The sequence below is a fragment of the Osmia lignaria genome, chromosome 15 (genome assembly GCF_051020975.1).
Source record: "Osmia lignaria lignaria isolate PbOS001 chromosome 15, iyOsmLign1, whole genome shotgun sequence".
NCBI classification, from domain to species: Eukaryota; Metazoa; Arthropoda; class Insecta; order Hymenoptera; family Megachilidae; genus Osmia; species Osmia lignaria.
This window is the reverse complement of record NC_135046.1, coordinates 2,351,747-2,373,542: the sequence shown is the minus strand read 5'-3', so window position 1 is coordinate 2,373,542 and position 21,796 is coordinate 2,351,747. Positions and strand designations below refer to the sequence as shown.

At 35.8% G+C, this 21,796-nt stretch overlaps 4 protein-coding genes across 8 annotated transcripts; 3 read left to right on the top strand and 1 right to left on the bottom strand.

The window, feature by feature from the left end:
* The first annotated feature begins 29 nt into the window (after positions 1-29).
* Tre1 (Trapped in endoderm 1) lies at positions 30-3,566 on the top strand. Of its 3 annotated transcripts, none has more exons than XM_034315894.2 (4): positions 30-396; positions 2,088-2,253; positions 2,329-2,575; positions 2,644-3,566. In XM_034315894.2, exons 2-4 carry the CDS (start codon positions 2,127-2,129, stop codon positions 3,290-3,292), a joined length of 1,023 nt encoding a protein of 340 aa, XP_034171785.2. In that variant the 5' UTR covers positions 30-396; positions 2,088-2,126; the 3' UTR covers positions 3,293-3,566. The 3 variants fall into 3 exon arrangements, with proteins under 3 accessions (XP_034171785.2, XP_034171786.2, XP_034171784.2); XM_034315895.2 differs by lacking the exon at positions 30-396 and adding an exon at positions 1,048-1,904; XM_034315893.2 differs by lacking the exon at positions 30-396 and adding an exon at positions 1,054-1,864 and having other exon boundaries at positions 2,644-3,565.
* A 1,510-nt stretch (positions 3,567-5,076) lies between these two features.
* Positions 5,077-10,655, top strand: LOC117600129 (transmembrane protease serine 9-like). Its single transcript, XM_076692764.1, has 13 exons — positions 5,077-5,457; positions 5,652-5,820; positions 5,910-6,069; positions 6,557-6,762; positions 7,099-7,304; positions 7,407-7,464; positions 7,527-7,657; positions 9,000-9,143; positions 9,345-9,456; positions 9,529-9,691; positions 9,866-10,074; positions 10,219-10,470; positions 10,534-10,655. The coding sequence occupies exons 1-13, from the start codon at positions 5,395-5,397 to the stop codon at positions 10,653-10,655; spliced, it is 1,995 nt and encodes a 664-aa protein (XP_076548879.1). The 5' UTR covers positions 5,077-5,394.
* Positions 10,656-11,161: 506 nt separating this feature from the next.
* Positions 11,162-13,383, top strand: LOC117600449 (trypsin-1-like). 2 transcript variants are annotated; one of them, XM_034315896.2, is made up of 6 exons: positions 11,162-11,421; positions 11,730-11,823; positions 11,951-12,113; positions 12,256-12,470; positions 12,535-12,737; positions 12,802-13,383. In XM_034315896.2, the coding sequence occupies exons 1-6, from the start codon at positions 11,359-11,361 to the stop codon at positions 12,982-12,984; spliced, it is 921 nt and encodes a 306-aa protein (XP_034171787.1). In that variant the 5' UTR covers positions 11,162-11,358; the 3' UTR covers positions 12,985-13,383. The 2 variants fall into 2 exon arrangements, with proteins under 2 accessions (XP_034171787.1, XP_034171789.1); XM_034315898.2 differs by having other exon boundaries at positions 11,164-11,421; positions 12,268-12,470.
* Positions 13,303-15,396, bottom strand: LOC117600445 (uncharacterized). Of its 2 annotated transcripts, none has more exons than XM_034315890.2 (4): positions 14,018-15,396; positions 13,913-13,948; positions 13,678-13,838; positions 13,303-13,593 (listed from the first exon to the last, which is right to left on the bottom strand). In XM_034315890.2, exons 1-4 carry the CDS (start codon positions 15,180-15,182, stop codon positions 13,444-13,446), a joined length of 1,512 nt encoding a protein of 503 aa, XP_034171781.2. In that variant the 5' UTR covers positions 15,183-15,396; the 3' UTR covers positions 13,303-13,443. The 2 variants fall into 2 exon arrangements, with proteins under 2 accessions (XP_034171781.2, XP_034171780.2); XM_034315889.2 differs by having other exon boundaries at positions 13,678-13,841; positions 14,018-15,391.
* Positions 15,397-21,796: the final 6,400 nt, after the last annotated feature.

Here is a 21,796-nt window from a genome sequence, read left to right as displayed (position 1 = left end):
AGCCCGGCAGTGCGTGAAACGTGTGCCGTGAGAGCGAATGGAGCGGAAGTTAGGGCGGAGAGTGCACGTTCGGGCGAGCTTTTGACAAAAACAATTAATGAAGAGTAATATTGTTAAAAATAATAACGAGTACTGTTAACAGTTTGTCGAAAGATTATTCTATTCCAAGGAAATGTAATTCATTTTTATGTATCCGAATTGATATTAAAGTTAAGTGAACCCGAAGAATAATGTGATCTTCAAAGACGAATTGGAAAATTTGAGTGCAAAATGATCCATCATTCAGAGTGCACAACGATAGCGATGTCAGTTATTTATTTTTCTTTTTGAAAATTTGTTAAAATATAAAAAGTCATTTAATTCAAACGAGAAGCTCTATTGAAGAACTTTATAATTGTGAGTACCTATTGCTATTGTACTGTTCCTAATTGTAGAAAATAATATTATACAAATCTGTTCATAATAAGACCTGATCAGAAATGAAATTTGTCAGGAGGTGATATAATTATTACGTGGTTTGTGAATAATAGTTTTGTAACATAAGTAAAATAATATTATACAAATCTGTTTATAATAAGACCTGATCTGAAATGAAATTTGTCAGGAGGTGATATAATTATTACGTGGTTTGTGAATAATAGTTTTGTAACACAAGTAACTGTAATACAATGTAAGTAAGGGTTGATAAGAAGCGTAAGGGAAAAGCGCCCCACCACTTGCCTTATTTATTTATATTCTTTATTTGCGAAAATAGAAGATTAGACTTTCCTTAGAACCTCCTGAGGTTCTCCCGAGGCTTTGTTGGCTCTTTCCGGGTTCTCCCAAGATCGAGTACTAGTGGAGGGAGGATTCTTCCCCTACACTTATTCCTAGCAAAAGGTAGCCCACGTTGCACCTGAGGGTACACGGTTGATTTGTTCGGTACCCGGTGCAGCTTGCACGCTAGCAAGATTGTCGCGAGGTAGAGAAACAGTGGAGAATTCTCACGGTGTATCTCGATGAGTATCGTTTCATTCTACTGCACTTGAACGACGCTACACTGCATAACAATGATCTCCAAAGAGATTTATTAATTACACGATTCTTCGCGGACAGTGGTGCTCAAAGCGGATCGAACGCTGCCCCAAGCACGCGTGTACATGAAATAAAAGTTGAAATAAAAAAGCGACGAGAGAGGAAACGAGCGAGTTAGATGAAGAAGTAACAGATAAGGAGGCTCCGTGGATTCGAAGTAAAAGGGGAGTTACAGATTCCGTCAGTACTTGCTGTGCTAGCTAAATGATTGAAGCGTTTGGAAATGTTCTTGGTTTAGAAATCTTTCCTTAGGAGTGAATCCTTCAGAGAAATTTTATCGAATACTTTTATTCGAGTGTTATTATGTGAAAATTTTACTAAATGTTATCGAATAGTCGCAAACAAGGTTTAACGTTGATAAATTGCCAGAAATCTGTGACGAACTGTGGTGAAATGAATACGAGAATGATTCTTCGTTGAAATTGTATTATCTTCAGAATGGTTCCAAGATAAGGAATTTTGCAATAAAGGATGAAAGAATTTCATGAAATAGCGTTAATCAGAGTAATTCGTGGTAAGATGTGTGCGCAGAAGGTTCGATGATCGTTGTCAGTGAAAAAGGGAAAAGTGTAAAACTGTGAAAATCAATTATTTTCAATCAGACAAGAGCAAAGTCCACAAAAACCTGATAACTCGAAGAGATTGCTGTCGCGGGAAAGCTAGATGTTCTTCCTTCGAGGATGACAAATACACGATTCTTATCTCTTTTTTTCCTCTGATACATCGACAAGATCGAGGGAGCAAGAAAATTTAAGAAGCCACTGACGAACATGCAAAAAGACGAAACGAAGTGAGTGAATTCAAGTGGCTGGTGGAATAAAAAGGCATAGGCGCGTATGAACGTTCCAGACATTGGGGAGGGTCGACATTAGATTAAGAATCATTTACATTACTGAAAAACAGAAATCCAGCATAATCCAATGCCTGTTTTCCAATAATCCAAATCCATATGTTTTGCAATAATTTAATAATCATGAATTAAAAGTCATAAAGTTTTCGTTTTATTTTTTCAGAACATATCACGACCGAGAAGCTCATTAATAAGGAAAAAGATGGACGATACTCTAATGAACGGCACTTTCAGCCTCACCTCGGAAGTTGGTCTAAACCACTTCCCTCGACCAGTTACAATCGCAGCTGCAGTTTGCGCGATAATTTTCAGTATCGTTGGAGTTGCCGGTAAAATTCTATTTTCTTCACTTCCGTTTCAGATTAATTTCTTCCATTCACAATTAATATTGTTCTGAATTGCAGGTAATTTGGTAACAGTGATCGCCCTGCTAAAATACACAAGACTGAGGCGACACGCAACGACCGCGTTCGTGATAAGCCTTAGCATCTCGGATTTGATTTTCTCCGCAGTGAATTTGCCATTAACCGCGAGCAGATACTTAAACGAGGCATGGGTGCTCGGTGAAACTCTGTGCAAAATATTCCCCCTGTTCTTTTATGGGAACGTGGCTGTGTCTTTGCTCAGTATGGTGGCGATTACGATCAATCGGTTTGTAACTCTGAATATATAGCAAAGACTTTTGTGATTCCATATATTAATTAAAGTTGAAATTCCAGGTACATACTGATATCGCGATCCGAAATCTACGCGCAGCTGTACACTACGCAACGGATCATCTTGATGTTAATCGCAATATGGACCCTCAGTTTCTCCTTACTTTTGCCTCCGTTGTTCGGTTTCTGGGGAACTTTGGGCTTGGAACCAACAACGTTTTCCTGCACCATACTCAAGAAGAACGGTACCAGCCCGAAGAAGTTTCTCTTCGTTCTAGGATTCATCGTGCCCTGCGTAGTGATAAGTGTCTCCTATTTATGCATCTACTGGCGCGTGAGGAAAAGCAGGAAGAATTTGAAGGCACACGCGGGTGTGTCGAGAAAGAAATCTGGAGGATTCCAGCGAAGAGAAGACTCGAGAGTAACTAGACTGATGTTGACGATATTTCTTTGCTTCCTATTGTGTTTCATGCCACTGATGCTGGTTAACGTGATCGACGACAAGATAAAGATCCCTATTTTACACGTGATCGCGTCTGTGTTAGCGTGGGCCTCGTCTGTCATCAACCCCTTCATTTATGCCGGTACTAATAAACTTTACAGAGAGGCCTATAAGCAGATCTTGTGTTCAGCCTCGGCAAAGACGCCGAACATGGGACCGAAACCGACCCATTCGCATTCGAGCAAGGTATCGACACCTCAAGTGACTTAACAACGATACAAATTGTTCATTGTAAATAGTAAATACGATAAATATACGTCGATCGGTGCCATTCAGAGCGGGAAAGATGTCTACCTGGACATCTTGATGTCCGTCATCTAATTGTAACGAAAATGTGTAAATCAAAGACAATTATTTATTTTCCATCGTTTCTACTTTTCATACTCTTTGAAGTTTCTTCCTATTTACAAATTTCTTAATCTTCGATATCTAAATGATTTGGAAATTTTGCATGTGATTATTATATAAATGAGAAGAAATTAGTTTTAATTTTAAAATAAAAAAATTTGTAAAAAGAAATCGTATGTTCGTTATATTTCCATCCATATTTTCCACCTTATCCCCTGGCCGGTTTTTACGAAACCGGAGAAATAGAAATATTTCATGAATATCTCGTCACTCGTTTATACGCGACTTATGTTAGTTACAGAACTTTATCAAACATTTAGTTAACGCCGAGACACATGAGATAAGATGATGTAGGACAGAGGACTGTATCATACCTGTAACCTGTGACAGTAGGTCAAGGTATATGGGTCATAGCACCCTCATGCGGGTGGGCCATTGTCTTTTCTTGTCTGGTTATGTGACTAATATTATCAACATCCTTGCCTTATTTAGACTTATCGCCAGGGTCAGATTGTTGCCATGATTTCAGTATTTTCACGGGCAAGATAAAGATGAAGTTGTATTTCGAAAACTCGATCGTATATACAAACGATTAAAATTATTTCCATAATTCATTATTTATTTATCAAAGTTTGAACTCTTTGTTGTTAGACTTGTATGACTAATTCGTAAGACTAAAGATAAAATATAGATGTAGAAAGAGGCTAAAACTACGTGTAAATTACGTTGCACTTTCGCGTACATGTTTGCCCCATAAACTATTGCATACATCGTTATTTCATTCGGCAAACCCGCTTACCGCGTAACCCGCCCGCTTTAGTATATTTACGTAAAGAAACATGCACTTTCTTACCGAGAAAGATTAATGAAATTAATTAATAAAAAATTTGTTCGATACAGTTTTCCCGATTTATCCGAAACAATAAGAACGAACTGATCGCTTACCTATTTCAGTGTAACAATTATAATTACAAATGTTATTGCGTAGCACTAGTCGCTCCGATGGAGTTACGAAACCTTTTGTAGTGATTGAAACAGCATGTAAAAAGTGATGGAACCATTGTATCACTCAGCTTAACACCAATTAGATATTTGCTTTAGCATTATGAATCTTAAAACAAGGGCAAGCAACTATTACATTGACCCAGTTTCAACCGCAATAGTAACCCAGTGAATATTTCCACGGTGTCGGGAACTTCTTGGAATCTTCTCTAATAAAACTTTTATTGCTTACACATACTTCACCCAGGATTGTTTCGTTGTTTCAAGAGATTTATCATTTTCCTCGGTATCTCTTGATACATTCAAAACACGAAGAATTTCACGGAAGGATACATACGTCGTTAATCTTTAGCTCCGCCAGTGAAACCTATTCCAACACGTTCCCTTGATGTCTCTGAAAACATTTCATCATTCTAAGACAACAGCAGAAGAGGTTCAAGGGAGGGAATGAAAACCTTTCGTTGACGAAACTGACATTGATCTAGTCTGTTGGATATCTGAAAGGAAGGAAGGAAGGACACGAAGAGAAGAGTGTCTGGTCGTTTAAGAGAAGTGAGAAGGAGATGGTCCGGGTTGACATTGGTCGTTGTTGGTGGTCGTCGTTCGATTGTGATGTATAGCGTCTCCCCTTGGTATACGTACACACGAACAGCGTTATTTTGCGAGTATATCCATATCTGTGTACAGGTGAGACAATGCTTCGTACACGAATATACTTCGACTGATTTAAAGGCTGTCGCATGCAACATCTGCCAATGCAAACGTACCACTCAAGGCTAACGATCCCCACCGACACCGGGCAGGGTTCTTCAATAGTTATAATTTACTATAAAACGGCAAAACAGCCACGGTACCTTTAGGATTTTCACGCCCGACGCAGGCACGTGCACCGGATCGAAAGCTCCCTGCTTTACCTGTCTACCAGTAATTCTACTGTTACCGTAATACGTAGCCGTGCAACAATGCAACGCAGATTGCTGTTATTACTGTGGATTACCTGTTTTACCTATGCGTCCCCGCTGGTGGTGAGTTATTACTAATTCTTACAAGGAACGACAGTGAAATTATTTCAATGAAAGTGGTGTTTCCTATAATTTTCTTTTATTTTTGTTTATCTTTCGAGTAAAATATGGTATAAGTAAAGTAAACGATTGCTCTTCTTTTATAAAAGCTTGCAACATAATTGGAATTTTTCTATTTCTTTCCTATTCTGTTTCAGATACAACAAATCAGTGAAAAGAATTTGCCTTCGTCGAACGTTCAGGTGCACTATAATATCACGAGTGCAGAGATTAACAATTTCAAACCGATCGACGAAGTATCCTACATTGATTTCAATTCACCACCTTCGTTTCCCTCAAAGAGACCAAACGTCTGCAACAATTGTGGTAATTAAATTCGATTTACGCGAAAAGAAGATTCACCGTTTTCTTTAACAAAACATAATTAACTTTGACAAATGAACAATGTATTGCAGTGTGCGGGGTGGGCAGAAAAACAAGAATCGTCGGGGGTAACGTAACAAATATTTCTGAATATCCCTGGATCGTTAGCTTCAGTAAACAAGGTACATTTTACTGTGCTGGCAGCTTAATAACCCGGAGGCATGTACTCACAGCAGCTCACTGCTTGGAGGGGTGAGTAATAACATAAAGTAGACCTGTGTCAGGTAGAAGAGAAATTTATTGCACTTATCGCTGTGCGAAATGTAAAGTTTCCGATAGGTGCACGTGCAATAATTGCAGTTTCCAACACAAAAATGACACTGCAATTTTTCGTATCATACGAATATTCAACCGCAATGGAATGTTTATTATATTTGAAATATTAGGTTGTGTAATAAATTCCCGCGTTTTTTGTATTTTATTTTTTTCCCGCAATTTTGTGTTTTATTAGGTAAAGTATATATATGCATTCGCAAGTCCTCTTCTTGCTCTACAAACGTATCTGCTTTAATTTTTCGAATTAATTAATTTTAATCAAATTTCAGCCTTTTGAAATGGATGTATACTTTACCTAATAAAACATAAAATTGTGGGAAAAAATAAAATACAAAAAAGCGAGAATATTCTTTTCGATAGTATAGGTGACAGAATATATAGTGACAAAAGTAAACCATTTTAGATTTGAAACTAGAAGCATCAAGATCATATTGGCTGACAGTGACCGGCCAAATGTGGACAAAAATGCCATAATTCGACGCATTAAATCAGTGGCTATTCACGAAGACTTTCACACGTATACGTTCAACAATGATATTGCTATCGTCGAATTGGATCGTCCAGTGGATTTAAGTGGTATTGTTCGAACCGCGTGCTTACCCGAAGACAGTAAGTACATACTTCTAGCTTAATCGTAAAAGAGAAATGGAACCGATTGCAACACAAGTGCAGGAATTATAAAACACTTATTAGTGAAAAATTGTTCATTAATCCATATCATATTTTTGAAGAAAATGTATTATTTATTTATCTAGATAAACTTTTCAGATTTAACGTATCGTGTGATTGTGTAATACCAATTACAGATAAATAGTACAATAACATGAGCAATAATACAAATCAACAAAGGAAGGAAAAACTATTAACCAATTTTGCTTATTATAACGAATCATGAGATGTAAAATCATTCTCATGATTTATTCAAACGAAATATATATTTTGCAGAAGCCATTGATTATACCGGTGCAACGGCCACGGTAATTGGTTGGGGTCGAACCGGAGAAAATCAACCCGTAAGTGACGAACTTCGAAAGGTGAATCTTCCAATTTTATCACAAGAAGAATGCGACCAAGCAGGATACCAAAAACAACGAATCACTGAGAACATGTTCTGTGCTGGATACTTGGAAGGCGAACGTGACGCTTGTTTTGTAAGTATTTGATTAAATTCCAACAGAATTCTGTAAAAGACTTTCAAACGTATTTTTTAAAAAGTATAATCATGAATGCAAATGAAATCGTGTTATTTTAAGGGTGACAGTGGTGGTCCTCTTCACGTGAAAGGCACGTTTGGACATTTAGAAGTAATAGGTAAGACTAGAAATTTTGAAGGAATATGCAGTTGCATTTAAATTGTAAATATTTAATTACAGGTATTATTTCGTGGGGTCGTGGATGTGCAAGGCCGAATTTCCCAGGAATTTACACAAAATTAACCAATTACCTCGGATGGCTTAAAGATCACCTGGACGGTGAATGCGTGTGTCCACCACCTCGTCGCCAATAAATCTTTGTTCTGAACGTATTATCCGTATAAAGTATCGGTAATAACCAGTAGGATAATCAGTATTAAGTCAAAGTACATTTTATAATTTATTTCATTAGACGATCTCAAGTGCATTCATATCTGTTTTATTATCCCGACGTGTTATCGGTGGATCTATTTTGTAAATAGTTGCGTAACATATTTCATTGTAATTAATTTATTATAATCGTTAAATCATTGCACGTAATTTACATACTCTAGTCGAATATATAAATAGAAAAAGTTCCAACTTTGTGATGTCACATTTCCTGTACAAAACAGCTATTGAATAAAAAATATATTTAAGTATAATTTGATGTTTTCTCTTGTAAAAATTATTTATCCCTATCTTGTGAATTATGCATACGAAATCATTGGGGTTTAAGTTAACATTCTGTTAATTTCGAATTTGTTTAAAATAATGGTCATTAGAAGGATGTCTTAAAAAAGGGAGAAATGGAGTTAGATCGTTAGATCAATCATTGTCGATCGCCGATCAAGATGAGCAAGGAATGACAGAAACCAGGTCAGTAGTCAGAAACGTTTTGCTTTCAACGGTGAATGTGGGTTAGTGAAACCTCCAGCCTGTTACCAACGATTTCTGACTCTTCCCGAATTGAAACAGGAACAGTTCTTCAGTAAAATCAACTTCATGAATACTGTAAATGCCTCAACGTACTGAACACTGTTACGATATGAAAGTCAAACAGATACTGAGAAAGCTTACAGTTAACAGAGTGGCAGTTACTAATTAATCGTTACGTGACTAGTAGATGAAATGCAAATACTTAGGTACTTTACAGTTCTTATAACGTCAAGTAATTTTAACATTAGGAGTTCAGAAAAGATGAACTGTAAATACGAAATAACGATGGTGGTAGAACAACTAGATTCTAGAAAACGATCGTTAAGATCGCTAATCAACGATGGTCACGTGACATGAATCCTGAACCTCCACCATCTCGCTAATTTTAAATCGAAAGGATTATGTGTGATCAGCCTCGCATACTGAATGGGAAGAGCAACAGGATAGTGAAAGAACTTTCTTCGCAAGAGTTGAACATTTGCCGTGCTCTGTTGGCCTGCCAGTCTGGTGTCTTCGTAGAAGGACGGTGAAAGCGTCTGATACACGGTACTAGCCTCTCTTGCAGCCTTTAGATGAAGTTTAAAGACAAAAGGTGAAGGACGTTGAGAATCAGCGGAAGGTGTGTGCGCGAACATGTGATAGAATGTGCGATTATGAAAAATTCTTTGAATGGATCAAGTGTTTGGGAAGATTCATCGATGAGAAGAAGAAGAAATTCGATCGTAATCCTTTGAGTTGACGACTGATCAGAAAATGTGTCCGCGAAGCATATTTCGGAAAACTTGGATCTGTGCTTTAATCCTAATCCTTTCTTCAACTATAGGGAGTTTGAATGTCAGAAGTCGACAGAATAATTTAAACTTCGCTACTGATTATGCTGTAAGTGGGAAATTGAATAATCTATAACTGTTCAGACTCGACAACTGATAAATCATCGATAACCAAAGTTCTGATTGATAAATCAGATTCCCTGTATGGAACACACTTTCCTCCATATTTCGGATCATTGTTACTTTCTCCGGCTGCCCCTTTCGTTTGCGATAGAAAGTGAGCGTACTACCAAAGATGATTTTCTTTCAGGCGACGAATTCAACTAACTATCGAAAGAGCAAATTTCTGTTCGATGAATTATTTGGTCTCGATATAGACAGCAATGTGGATGATAACGAAACATTGAGAAATTGTTCGTGCGGTAAGATGAAATTATTAACTCCTTAAACTCTTCTTAAAATATTTAAACTAATCAATTTTCAACCAAACACAGAATGCGGTGTGTCTAATCAAGAACATCGAATCGTTGGTGGAAAACCAACAGCCCCTAACAAATATCCTTGGGTAGCGCGCCTAGTGTACGAGGGTCGCTTTCATTGCGGGGCCAGTCTTGTTAATAATGATTATGTACTTACCGCGGCTCACTGTGTACGTAGGTAAGTTCCTAGTCTTCCTCAATAGTCGGATCAAATAAGAATCGGTAATCCATTTGTCGTCTTTAAATGAGAAGATTTTGCGTTGAGACAGGATTCACCTAAAAGAGGAAGGATTAATGTAGCGAGCTCTGATGGTGATTCGAGAGTGTTCTAGTTTCAAAAATGTACTTTCAGATTGAAACGTTCGAAGATACGTGTAGTACTTGGAGATTACGATCAACACATCAATACCGATGGACGTTCTGTGATGAGGGCAGTAAGCGCCGTAATTCGTCATAGAAATTTTGACATGAATTCGTACAACCACGATGTCGCGTTATTGAAACTTCGGAAATCTGTTAAGTTTTCTAAAACTATTAGACCAGTATGTTTGCCACAAACAGGTAAGAGCATTCGATTACTTTGAAAATCTTACTTACTTGTAATCTAGCATTAGGAGAACACAGCACCTATGAAAATAAATAAAAAATAGTTAGCACATGAAGCAAGATTTTACGTGAATTTAGGAATTATATTAATATCTATAGGTACTGACCCAGCTGGTAAAGAAGGAACCGTGGTTGGTTGGGGCCGGACATCGGAAGGAGGTATGCTAGCCGGACAAGTTCAGGAAGTACAAGTACCGATATTAAGTTTAACCCAATGTCGTAAAATGAAGTATCGAGCGAATCGAATTACAGACAATATGATTTGCGCTGGTCGAAATAGTCAGGATTCTTGTCAAGGTGATAGTGGTGGTCCATTGCTTGTGCAGGAAGGCGACAGACTCGAAATAGTTGGTAAGAAATTGGTAATTAACGTTATACTTATTAATGTTAACATTAATCATCGAATTGATACAGGAATAGTTTCCTGGGGTGTTGGATGCGGAAGAGCAGGATATCCTGGGGTATACACCAGAGTAACGAGGTACCTGAAATGGATAAATACAAATATGGAAGATGGATGTATATGCACAAATTAATTAATATTTAAAAAATTAAAAAATATGCTCATTCCGATATTTATGTAAAATAAGGTATTTATTTAGATTAGTTATTAACTTAACGATTCTGAATGCGAATGAAATATTTATTTGCAGAAACGAATCATATTGATAATTGCTAAAATTGAAATAATTGTTGTCCCAACTTGTAAGTCAAGGAAGCTACTGTATAGTTATTTATTACATTGTAATTATTGAAATCGTATACAATACGAGATACTGTAACGGTACATGTACATAATATAGTAGTATATTTCAATGAAACAAATAAATTTTTTATATTTTAAAAATTTAGTATTTTTTTCTGACTATAAACTACTACTAAAAAAAATGAAATTTCAACGATTAAAACGAATCGTTGAAGAATCCACCGTGACCCTGATGACGGTCAATAACAGTCACCTGTAATTCGACCCTGAACATGAACCTGAAGTGGTCAGGTACTGTCCAGTCGCCAACCAGTCGGCTATGCCCTCCTTCTCTTCTGGAATAATAATTACCTATTCGACCTGAGTCGTTCTCAGTCGCTACGGGACATTGGTGATGTCCTAACCAGGAATATGTCAGTAACCCTTTCCTGACAGTGTCCGCGTGGTAATATCTTCATGATAAACCTGTCTTCGAAATTGAACGTGCAAAACCTCGTTAAAATAAAACGTGATATAATTAGATCGTAAAAAAAATGAAATCCTCCTGGTGCTTTGGATTATTGGCTGTTCTAATTTTCACCACAGTGGCTTGTCAAGTAAGATCATCTGTAAAGTAAACTTTGATAATTATCCTAAAAATGAGAAATTATTCAGATAAAAAATAATAGAATAAAAAATAAAATAAATTTTGTACTCCTTTCTCTCAAATCCATCGTCACTTTATATTCTTTTTCCAAGTGTAATTTCTGTACTCAGTTCACGTACATTTAAATTCACTGCAAACGAAGACCATATACATTCAATTAAAAATAATTCAAGCTTCAGTTCGAATCAGGATAATATAATACAGTAGTAATTAAAATTTGTATTTTAATGGGACTATTTTCATATTTAAAATTTTTAGGCAAGCACGTTAGGTGAAAAAGTGAAAAATTTTTTTGGGATCTTTGGTAACAAACCACCGTATTCTGTAGAAGCACCTGGGCCATGCTATTGCAGTGAGTACAGATATCTACTTTTATAAATAATAGTGCAACTTTTTAGTGTTTCACTATTATTTAATAACATTTAATTATTACGATGTAATATTAAACGAGGTAAACGATTAATTATTGGAACACTTAGACTGCGGACTGCGAAACGAGGAAAGTCGAATAGTTGGAGGTCAAACAACTCGTATGAACGAATTCCCATGGATGGCAAGGTTATCGTATTTGAATAAATTTTATTGTGGTGGAACTTTAATAAACGATCGCTATGTCCTCACTGCTGCTCATTGCGTCAAAGGGTAATTATGATTTAAATTAAGTGGAAAAAAAAACCATTTTCCTTTTAAGGATCAACAGAAACTTGACAAAGAAAGGAATTATTTAAATTAAAACTATTTTTTATGTCATTGTTTCTAAGAAAAGTGTAATCAGTTAGCCCAGTCCTATTTTCAGATTCATGTGGTTCATGATCAAAGTCACCTTCGGCGAACACGACAGGTGTATCGAAAAGGGAGCCGAAACTAGATACGTAGTCAGAGTACTGACAGGTGATTTTAGCTTCCTCAATTTTGACAACGATATCGCCCTATTGCGGTTAAACGAGAGGGTACCTTTAAGTGACACCATAAGACCTATATGTCTACCATCTGTAAGAGGTGAGATTTCTACATATTATTCATTTCCTTAGTTATAAACATATACCGGATGTTAATGTTGCAGATAATCAATATGTCGGGACAAAAGCAATTGCATCCGGCTGGGGTACGTTACACGAGGACGGAAAGCCATCTTGTCTTTTACAGGAAGTCGAAGTACCGGTTATGAGCCTTATGGACTGCCGTAACACTAGCTATAGCCCTCGCATGATTTCTGATAACATGATATGTGCTGGATATCTTGATGGCAAAAAGGATTCTTGTCAAGTATTTAACTTTATACTGTCGCAAAAAATATAGCGTGCAAGATCATACCTTTTTCCTATTTCAGGGAGACAGCGGAGGACCGCTCATAGCTGAACGCGAAGACAAGAAATACGAACTAATAGGTGTAGTATCGTGGGGTAATGGATGCGCCCGGGAAGGATATCCTGGTGTTTATACAAGAGTCACACGATACATAGATTGGATCATTTATCATTCCCGAGAAGGATGTTTCTGTGATCAAAACTAAATGCAATAGTTGCGTGTACTTAGGCAGTACAGGAACAAGAAAAACCAAACCGTTGCTTTTTTATAATAAATTATTCTGTAAATCCTCCCGAATAAAGTAACCTATTACTTCCAAGTTGAAAAGAAAAATTTAAATACGTACCATAAAAATAATGCGATGTATGGTGTAATGCACAAATAACGAGCTACAATTAAAAATACATTTGTTGATATTAAAAATTCAGTTCAAAGTAATAAAATTACAAGGTATTAATTCAAATGTTACAAATATTTAGTTATTTCATACTGCAGTTAAATACTATTTTACTTGATAACGGTGGATTCTAATGTGGTAACAACTAAATATTAACAAGCAATTAATTTCTTAGAAACGAACTTATATAATAAAAGTATACTTGAATATAAAATATGTTACATGAGTGCTATTATGCACTTTAAAGTATCTGATATATTACATATATTAATATATGACATGGGTGACATTCGCGTTACACTGTGAAGTAACTGCCTCTTCTAATGTACAATCTAGCTTACGATAATTAGCTGTGCTTGGTCGTCGTCTACCACGATTATTTCGCGATCTTCGTCCTTCCAGTACAATAGCTAGTATCTATAATATCAAGATATTAAAATAATAAGCACAGATAGTAAACGATAGAAACCTCATAAACAACCGTATAAAACAAAAATATACCTTTTGTTTATTATGATAACCTATATATGCTGCTATGGAGATCAGGAAAACGAGTGTAAAGTAAGTAAAAAAATGAGACTCTTCATCTGATCTTCTACTATGATAATGAGATATAATATCCCTTTGTTCTGAAGGTTCAGGTATGTTTTGATTTTGATCAACTGCTATAAAAGTATATAATAAACATTAATAATTGCTGAATATTAAAAATTTAGTTTATTATATGATATTTTACCCGTATCAAGAAGACGAAAAGGTCCATCATTTGGATCTGAAAAAATATATACAATTTAAATATACACAAATTATAAAAAATGTTAAACCAGTCTAAATTGTATACCATATTGATTAACAGAGTTATCATGATCCTGGGTATTTTCTGATATTGTACTTGTTTTAATATCAGTAATATCTTTTTTGTTTTCTTCAATGTCATTCATATCATCTGGAATTTCAGGTGTTTTATCTTGATTTTCAAGTGTTTTATCTGCATTCTCAGATATTTTATCTACATTCTCAGGTGGTTTATTTGGATTCTCAGGTGTTTGATCTGGATTCTCAGGTGCTTTATCTAGATTCTTAAGTGTTTTATCTGGATCCTCAGGTGCTTTCTCTAATTTCTCAGGTGCTTTCGCTGATTTCTCGGGTGCTTTCTCTGATTTCTCTGGTGGTTTCTCTGATTTCTCAGATACTCGATTCTCAAAAACATTTTTCTTATTATCAACTGATTCAGATTTTGTGGAAAATTTATCCTTTGCATTCATCTGAGGCAATGTATGTACTAAGTTTGGCAATGATGGTTTCATTGAACTTTGTTTCTTTTGTTGAATATCAACACCCTTTGTTGCTGTTTTTTCTGGTGTTTTATTTAATTCTGAATTTATATTCTTAGACTCAGATACTCCAATGTTCGTTGGTAAATGTTGTAACTGTGTCTGTTTAGGTTTATTCACATTTTTTACATATTCATCAATACTTTTACTCCATGCTAATACTACGCAAAGTGGATTAAAATTTTCTTTTATATCAAAACACGTTGAATCACATACATTAGATTTGTCAATGTGTATAGGTGATAACAATGGTTTTAATTTTTTATATGTAAATGTAACACTTTTAATATTTTCACAGAACATTGTTTCATGACCTTTTGTAGGAAGAAATTTCTCAATGTATGGTTTAAATTTAATACTATCAGATGGTATCTGATGAGAAGTATTAGAATTACAAACTTTATGCCATGTATCATAAAAGGCTAAGCATAAAAAAGTATTTGGATTATTACTTGTTATATTTTTATCAGGATAATTTAAAGAAGAACAATCCTTTATAATATCATTTTCATACACAAATGGTGGCAAAGTACATAGTTCTGTATCATTTTTCATGACGTTTATAATATTTTCAGTTGTTGATTTACTTGCTTCACTTAACACTTTTGTGAAAAAAAGAAAGTAGATTAAAACACCAAGCTCGTAGAACGAACGAGCTATACGCTTTCCCATTATTTACTCTATTCACTAAGTCAATCTGTTATGTCACTTCTGATTGCCTGAGCTGTTTTTTCTCGAAATTTAATATCTTTTCTAATTTTTACGTTCTTACTAAACATAACCTTTCACGATCAAATTTGTTTGACGCACCACTCAACATGTCAAAGAATTTTAGATCAGCGCCATCTGTTGTCTTGAATTTCTGCCTCGAGAACGAATGCTCTTCTCTATCCTAGCAGTGACTCATTGATCCTAGTGCAAAAATATGAAATACTTCGCACTGCAACAATCTAACGTAACATCAGTTAAGGTGATTCGAGCGTCGAGGCTGAACTTCGAATTCCGCGTCAGTAAAACAGTCAACGTTTCATCGAAAATTAGGCCGAACAGAAACTGATATAAGCGCCACTATTGCGTCTACCATTGCGTATCAAATAACTTCGTTCTTTCTAAATTCCATATTTTGTGATTTTCTTTTTATTTTATTTTTAACCGACTTCGAAAAGAAGGAGGTAATTAGTCATTTGTAATTAGTCAAAAATCATACAAGTTCCTTATTCAGGAACTATAAAATTATTATAGTTATACGTTCTATATGGTAATATTGCAATCCCGAAAATACTTTTCTGAATTTAAACTATTGTTTTCCAATTAAAAAATATATAAATCTTTTTATAGTAGCTCTTAGCTTGATATCGCTTTCTAAAAGTTATCTTTAGAAAACGATATCAATTACCAGGTCACACCACGTGGAGGTGGCTACGTTAGTGACCCACCCTAAAATCATAAGAACGTCAAACCATTCAAAACAGACAACATAAAATAAAAATGTAAGCAATACAATCTTAAAATAGAAAATAAAATGTACATCCTAATATCAGAAACAATTGAGAAAATAAAAATAATTTAACAATAAAATGCTGTAACGGAAAACATAATTATTAGGATCAAATATACAATAACATGAAACCATCCAAAAGAGACAACATAAAATAAAAATTTAAACAATACAATCCTGAAATAGAAAATAAAATTAACATCCTAATATTAGAAACAATTGAGAAAATAATAATAATTTAACAATAAAATGCTGTAACGGAGAACATAATTATTAGGATTAGATATACAATAACGTGAAACCATTCAAAACAGACAACATAAAATAAAAATTTAAACAATACAATCTTGAAATAGAAAATAGAATTAACATCCTAATATCAGAAACAATTGAGAAAATAACAATTCAACAATAAAATGCTGAAATAGAAAATATAATTAACATCATAATTTCTGTAACAATTAAAAAATAATTCAACAATAAAATGCTGAAATAGAATCATAATTTCGATTACAACTGAAATGAAAAATGCTGAAACAGAATATATAATTACCATTACAATCTCAAGGTAGGTTTTAAATAAATAGAACATAATTAAAATAAGAACATGAAATATAATTGATGTGCAAATCAATAAGAAAAGAATAATTTATTTCAATAAAGCAATAAACGAAAAAGAAATAGCGGATATAAAATCGCGAGTTGACCATTCAACGAGCTGGGTATTGAACTCGTAAAATGTCGAGTTCAATACGTCCTGGACGGTATTATTCATACCGTTCAAGGAAAAACACAAAAAATGAAAAAACAAATTAGCGAGCATAGTGACAGAATGACTGTCCATCCGAAGATGGAGAGCCATTAGTAGTTCCCCTCTTCTGGGCAAATTTTGCCGGGGCTCTTCAGCATATAGCCTCTTCTTTCTTCGGCAATAGCCTCACAAAAATCACTCGCGAAAATTTTACGTTTGCTCAGACATTTGTGAAAACGTAACACGTAAACGAGCAACAATCCCTTGAATCGCTACTCGCATACCTGCACAATTTTTGCAAATGTCCAAGCACAAAACACTTTTTAATTTCACTTCACTTCACTTCACTGCACTTTCACTTTAATACTTCATTTTTGTAATCGGGTCTAGTACCACGACTACGACTTACAAACTAATAAGGCTTGGCCTTGAAAAAATCAAGAGAGAATGCTAAATTAATTAATTGATAAATTAATTAAATTGCATTTTCATCTTTTCTCTTGATTTTTGGTTTCCCAACCCCAGATACAAGCTTCTCACGTATTAGAGGAGAATACGAAGAGAAACATGAAAGCTTGCTCTGGCCCTGCCTACTTATAAACTAAACTCAATCACACCAGAAGTAAACTACCTGCCTGCCTATCGCTATATTTAAAAAAGAGCAAAAATCATTCTCACAAAAATTCACTCCACGGTTCTCATACAACCACCCGGGTGCAAAAATGCCTACACCTAGAGAGAACGTCCCGGGACGCCTCCGACACCCGAGTTCAATTCAACTTTCACACTCTAATAAAATCATACCTTTTTGCTGAAATCGACTGACAAATAATAGTGAACATTATGCTAAACTACTACATTTCATTTTCGTATTCTATTGAATTATCTAATGTAAAAATTTTTCAATTTATTCTTGATAAGTATTTTGTAATGTTATAGTAAGTTAACATTGTTAATAAACGATACAAATCCCACATCCTAACCACACACACACATGTGGAACTTCTATCGTGGTTCACTATTGGTTCACTACTTTTGTCAGTCGCCAAAATGTATTACACTTAAAACTAAACCTTGCCCACCGCCCTCCACCCACGCGAGTACATCTAAGTACCCGAATGAGCTTTGGGCATAAAAATGAACAAGGCCAAAGGTATTTTCACCTACCAGTTTTCTTCATGTGTGCTGAAATGCCTAAGCTAAAACGTATGATTAGCAAAAACTAAAGATGATATTCTCACTTTATTAAAAGTAAGAATATCGGCGAAATTTCACGGCTCCGATTTAGGATATGGGCTGGCCCCCCCAGGGGGTTTTATTTCTAATAAAAGTGACTCGACTATGCAAATATAAAGCTTGAAGAACAAATACAGAAAAGCAAAATTGAGCAACTATGACATAAAACATGGTGCACTGCTAATATCAGTTGGCAACGGAGGTTCTTAGGCCCCCTGGACTTGCGCCCGACGCTACATACCACCCACCCCGCCTGGACGTCGTAACGCCAGGACAGAATGCACCCCTTCGCTAAGAGCGCTACCCACCCATCGAACACGTTGCATCCAACGAGTTCGAGTGGTGGACGCCCATAGTATAGGCAAAAGGACTTTAAGACAGCTTAGCGTATGGGTTGCAACATACTTAAATGTTCCGTACTCTATGGCTGTGCCTGCAAAGGCCTAGTAATGCATGGTTTTATCTCCCATGAGGTGGTGTTCACGGTTTTATGCCGCGGAATCCTTGTAACTAATTTTATCAAATAAAAACCAAAAGGATTCCCACCGAATACTAGTCAGTGTATAGTCATATTTACTCTCGCGCCGGAAATTTTTCGCAACACTACTTAAACTTGAAAATTCTAACAGTGTAATATTTACTCTCGCGTTGAAAATTTTTCGCAACACTACTTAAACTTGTAAATTCTAACTGGGTAATATTTCACTACACAAGGGTATGCGGGTGGATAAATGATTATGTGATAGAGTTCGTGAGGCTGAGGTGTGAATGATAAGTGTTTAGGACCGAGAACCGTAAACATAACCACCCCCCTGGAGGGGGGGCCAGCCCATATACTAAACTTATGCCAATTTCACGAGTAAAATCGGAAGAACGTTTCAATTTCAAGAGCGATTTCGTTATCAAAGTAAGTAGTTGGAATAATTAAAAGTATTCATGCTTATTACTTTGATATTGAAATCTGCTCATCGCGAAATAAATTCTTGTACATATAAAAAAGAAGGTGTATTCTGAAATCGGAGGGTCATCCGACTTCTCTACACTTTTAAACTCGAAATCTATATATGTAAATATGTACAAGAAAACCCTATCTTGAGCTAAGGCATAAAATACACAAAAAAGCAATTTGCACGATTATCATTGTATAAAATGATACAGTGATATTCGTGGGTCACTATGCTCGCTCAAAAAATAAAAATTACAACCAATTCCCGTGTCGCTACGGACCATTCGTCCTACGACATGATGGGAACCGGAGGAACTTTAAAGCATGCGACTCACCGATCGTTGACTTGCATCACTGTACTCGCCACGCATCTTATTGTTACATTGACCCATAGCTTGTCTGTTGGCTCATTAAACAAACGGTATCCCCACTGGCCAAAGCACTCGTCTAAAAGCATAAAAATCACGATTCTTGAACGATATATATTTTCTCTCAATTTGTTGTAGTTAATATGCTAATACATAGGATAATTCAAAAATATGCATGCAAAACTATATGGGAATAACTACACCATAAAACACGGTAAAACACATGCAAATACATCCCAAAACACTTGAAGATCAAAACCATAGAACACTATAAAATATTTGCAAAATTATAGTAAAAGACATAGGGTACCAATCCATAAAACCTACTAATAAATCCGTATAAATATGCCAAAACACAAAGGGTACTACTCCATAAAACCTACTAATAAATCCGTATAAATATGCCAAAACTCAAAGGGTACTACTCCATAAAACCCACTAATAAATCCGTATAAATATGCCAAAACACATAGGGTACCACTCCATAAAACCCACTAATAAATCCGTAAATATATGCCAAAGTACAAAGGAAACCACATCATAAAACACAATAAAGCACATGCAGGTACATGGGCTACCACACCACACAGCACACTAATGCACTTGTATAAAAATGTCAGAACACATGGGTGACCACACCATAAGACACACTAATATATCCGTATAAATATTCCAAAACACATGGGAAACACTATAGGAAACACCATAGGCACACATAGAAACACTTGTGGTAACACACTAATAAATCCATGCACGAATATCCATAGTGTCAACCCGTACCGGTATATGTTTGGCAGTTCCATCCGTATCCTTCGGCGGTCGCGATAAGACTGACTAGATTTGACCTTCCTCCAGGTCGCCGATGTACCGGCGCGCGACGCGCCCAATCAAGCATGACGTTCCGCTTCACCGGTTCCGCGGCCGGTTACATTTAACTACTTCTATCTGATATTTGTTAACATTTGTTTAATTATTATTTTTAATTTTACAATTGTTTATTAATCAAACGAACGAACTGCGCCCTACAGAATGAACGAGAAACTAAATTTGTGGTCTGTTTTACCTTGTTGACATCTTTCGCGAATGAACAGTCAACGAAATCGTAGTTTTCGGTTTTTGTCTAAACGAAAGCTTGTACACCATCCCCTGGGTGCTCGTTTTGCTCTATCCGACCCAAAGAATGGCGCTCTGGTCTCTATTTGGACATTCGTTTCGCAATAATGTTCATATTACAAATAAATTAATGCAAGTGAGTCCGATCCGCCATTTTCTTGACTGTGGACAGACACAAATTTCAATATTTTATAACTTTTTGACGATTTGAGTAAAATAAGGACCAGAGCGCCATTCTTTAGGGCCTTCTGGACACGTCCCTCAAATTTTTTTGCATTCTGTTTAGAAATGACGACGAAAATCGAAAACTGGCGTCTAGGGATTTTTCTAGGGACTGTCGGTAAAGTTTTCGACGCTCGCATCACCTTAACGATAACAACAGATTGCTTCAATACCAAAGATTATACCCCATCTCGAGCTCAGCGTTAATATATTTCATCGTCAGTAACAAAGCATGTCCAGTCTTCTTGTATCTGTAGTCATTGGGGGATGTATTCCTTCATTTCGATCGTCTCGTCATCTATACTAAAGTGGCACAAACTACTCAACGATTTACCGATCGATTTTAAGAAAGAAAAGGGGCTAAACTTCCAAAAACCTCCATGCTCCGAATTGGCTCAAATTTTGAAAATAAATTCTTTTTTGATAAAAATGATAATTGCGAGAAGGATTTTTGGCGACTCGAAAAAAAATTTGTTATCGCATATCTACGCTTTCTGCAAAGCCATAAAAAATCAATAGACATAATTTGACATTCGTGGCCGGCCGCCTTTTGGCGGCCGGGATATTCGTCTGACCTAACCCAACCTAATTCACTGAAAAGTTTTATTGATATGCGGAATATACTTATATAATTTATATCATCAAGTAATTGATGATACATTGTAATACTAGTATTCTTGATACATCGATACCTTTTAAAAAACAATTGAAAATAGCAGATTTCACAGCATCAGAACTAAGTAAGTACTTACTTACTTTCAAATCTGTTTCAAGTATTCCTGCCGTTATATTTGCGTCGGTAAAGGAGGGAAGGACACCCAAATGATGACAAATTTTTTCTCGAGTTGCCAAAAATCCTTCTTGGAATTATCATTTTTATTAAAAACAAACTTATTCCCAAAATTTCAGCCAATTTGGAGCATGGAGGTTTTCAGAAATACAACCAGAAAAGGCATCTCAGTTGGTAAGTTGTTGAGTAGTTTGCGGCGTTTTTGTATAGATGGCGGTGGGATCGAATTTTAAAAATAATTTATGGCGGTCTTTTTAAAATATAAGTCGCAGATCTATCTTCACTTAGGGGTGTTTGAGACACCCTAAATCGTGACCTCTCAAGAACAAAAGCATGTCCAATCCTTTTGTATCTATAGTCAT

What these genes read in the sequence shown, in the direction of transcription:
- Tre1 (XM_034315894.2), top strand. Translation starts at nt 2,127, where the DNA reads ATGGACGATACTCTAATGAACGGCACTTTCAGCCTCACCTCGGAAGTT. An exon ending in CAGTATCGTTGGAGTTGCCG is followed by an intron (nt 2,254 to 2,328) that starts GTAAAATTCTAT and finishes TCTGAATTGCAG; the next exon opens with GTAATTTGGTAACAGTGATC. An exon ending in GTGGCGATTACGATCAATCG is followed by an intron (nt 2,576 to 2,643) that starts GTTTGTAACTCT and finishes TTGAAATTCCAG; the next exon opens with GTACATACTGATATCGCGAT.
- LOC117600129 (XM_076692764.1), top strand. Translation starts at nt 5,395, where the DNA reads ATGCAACGCAGATTGCTGTTATTACTGTGGATTACCTGTTTTACCTAT. An exon ending in AAACGTCTGCAACAATTGTG is followed by an intron (nt 5,821 to 5,909) that starts GTAATTAAATTC and finishes AATGTATTGCAG; the next exon opens with TGTGCGGGGTGGGCAGAAAA. An exon ending in ATTGAGAAATTGTTCGTGCG is followed by an intron (nt 9,457 to 9,528) that starts GTAAGATGAAAT and finishes AACCAAACACAG; the next exon opens with AATGCGGTGTGTCTAATCAA.
- LOC117600449 (XM_034315896.2), top strand. Translation starts at nt 11,359, where the DNA reads ATGAAATCCTCCTGGTGCTTTGGATTATTGGCTGTTCTAATTTTCACC. An exon ending in GCTGCTCATTGCGTCAAAGG is followed by an intron (nt 12,114 to 12,255) that starts GTAATTATGATT and finishes CAGTTAGCCCAG; the next exon opens with TCCTATTTTCAGATTCATGT. An exon ending in ATGTCTACCATCTGTAAGAG is followed by an intron (nt 12,471 to 12,534) that starts GTGAGATTTCTA and finishes TTAATGTTGCAG; the next exon opens with ATAATCAATATGTCGGGACA.
- LOC117600445 (XM_034315889.2), bottom strand. Translation starts at nt 15,182, where the DNA reads ATGGGAAAGCGTATAGCTCGTTCGTTCTACGAGCTTGGTGTTTTAATC. An exon ending in TTTTCGTCTTCTTGATACGG is followed by an intron (nt 13,842 to 13,912) that starts GTAAAATATCAT and finishes ATACTTTTATAG; the next exon opens with CAGTTGATCAAAATCAAAAC. An exon ending in GTTATCATAATAAACAAAAG is followed by an intron (nt 13,594 to 13,677) that starts GTATATTTTTGT and finishes TTGATATTATAG; the next exon opens with ATACTAGCTATTGTACTGGA.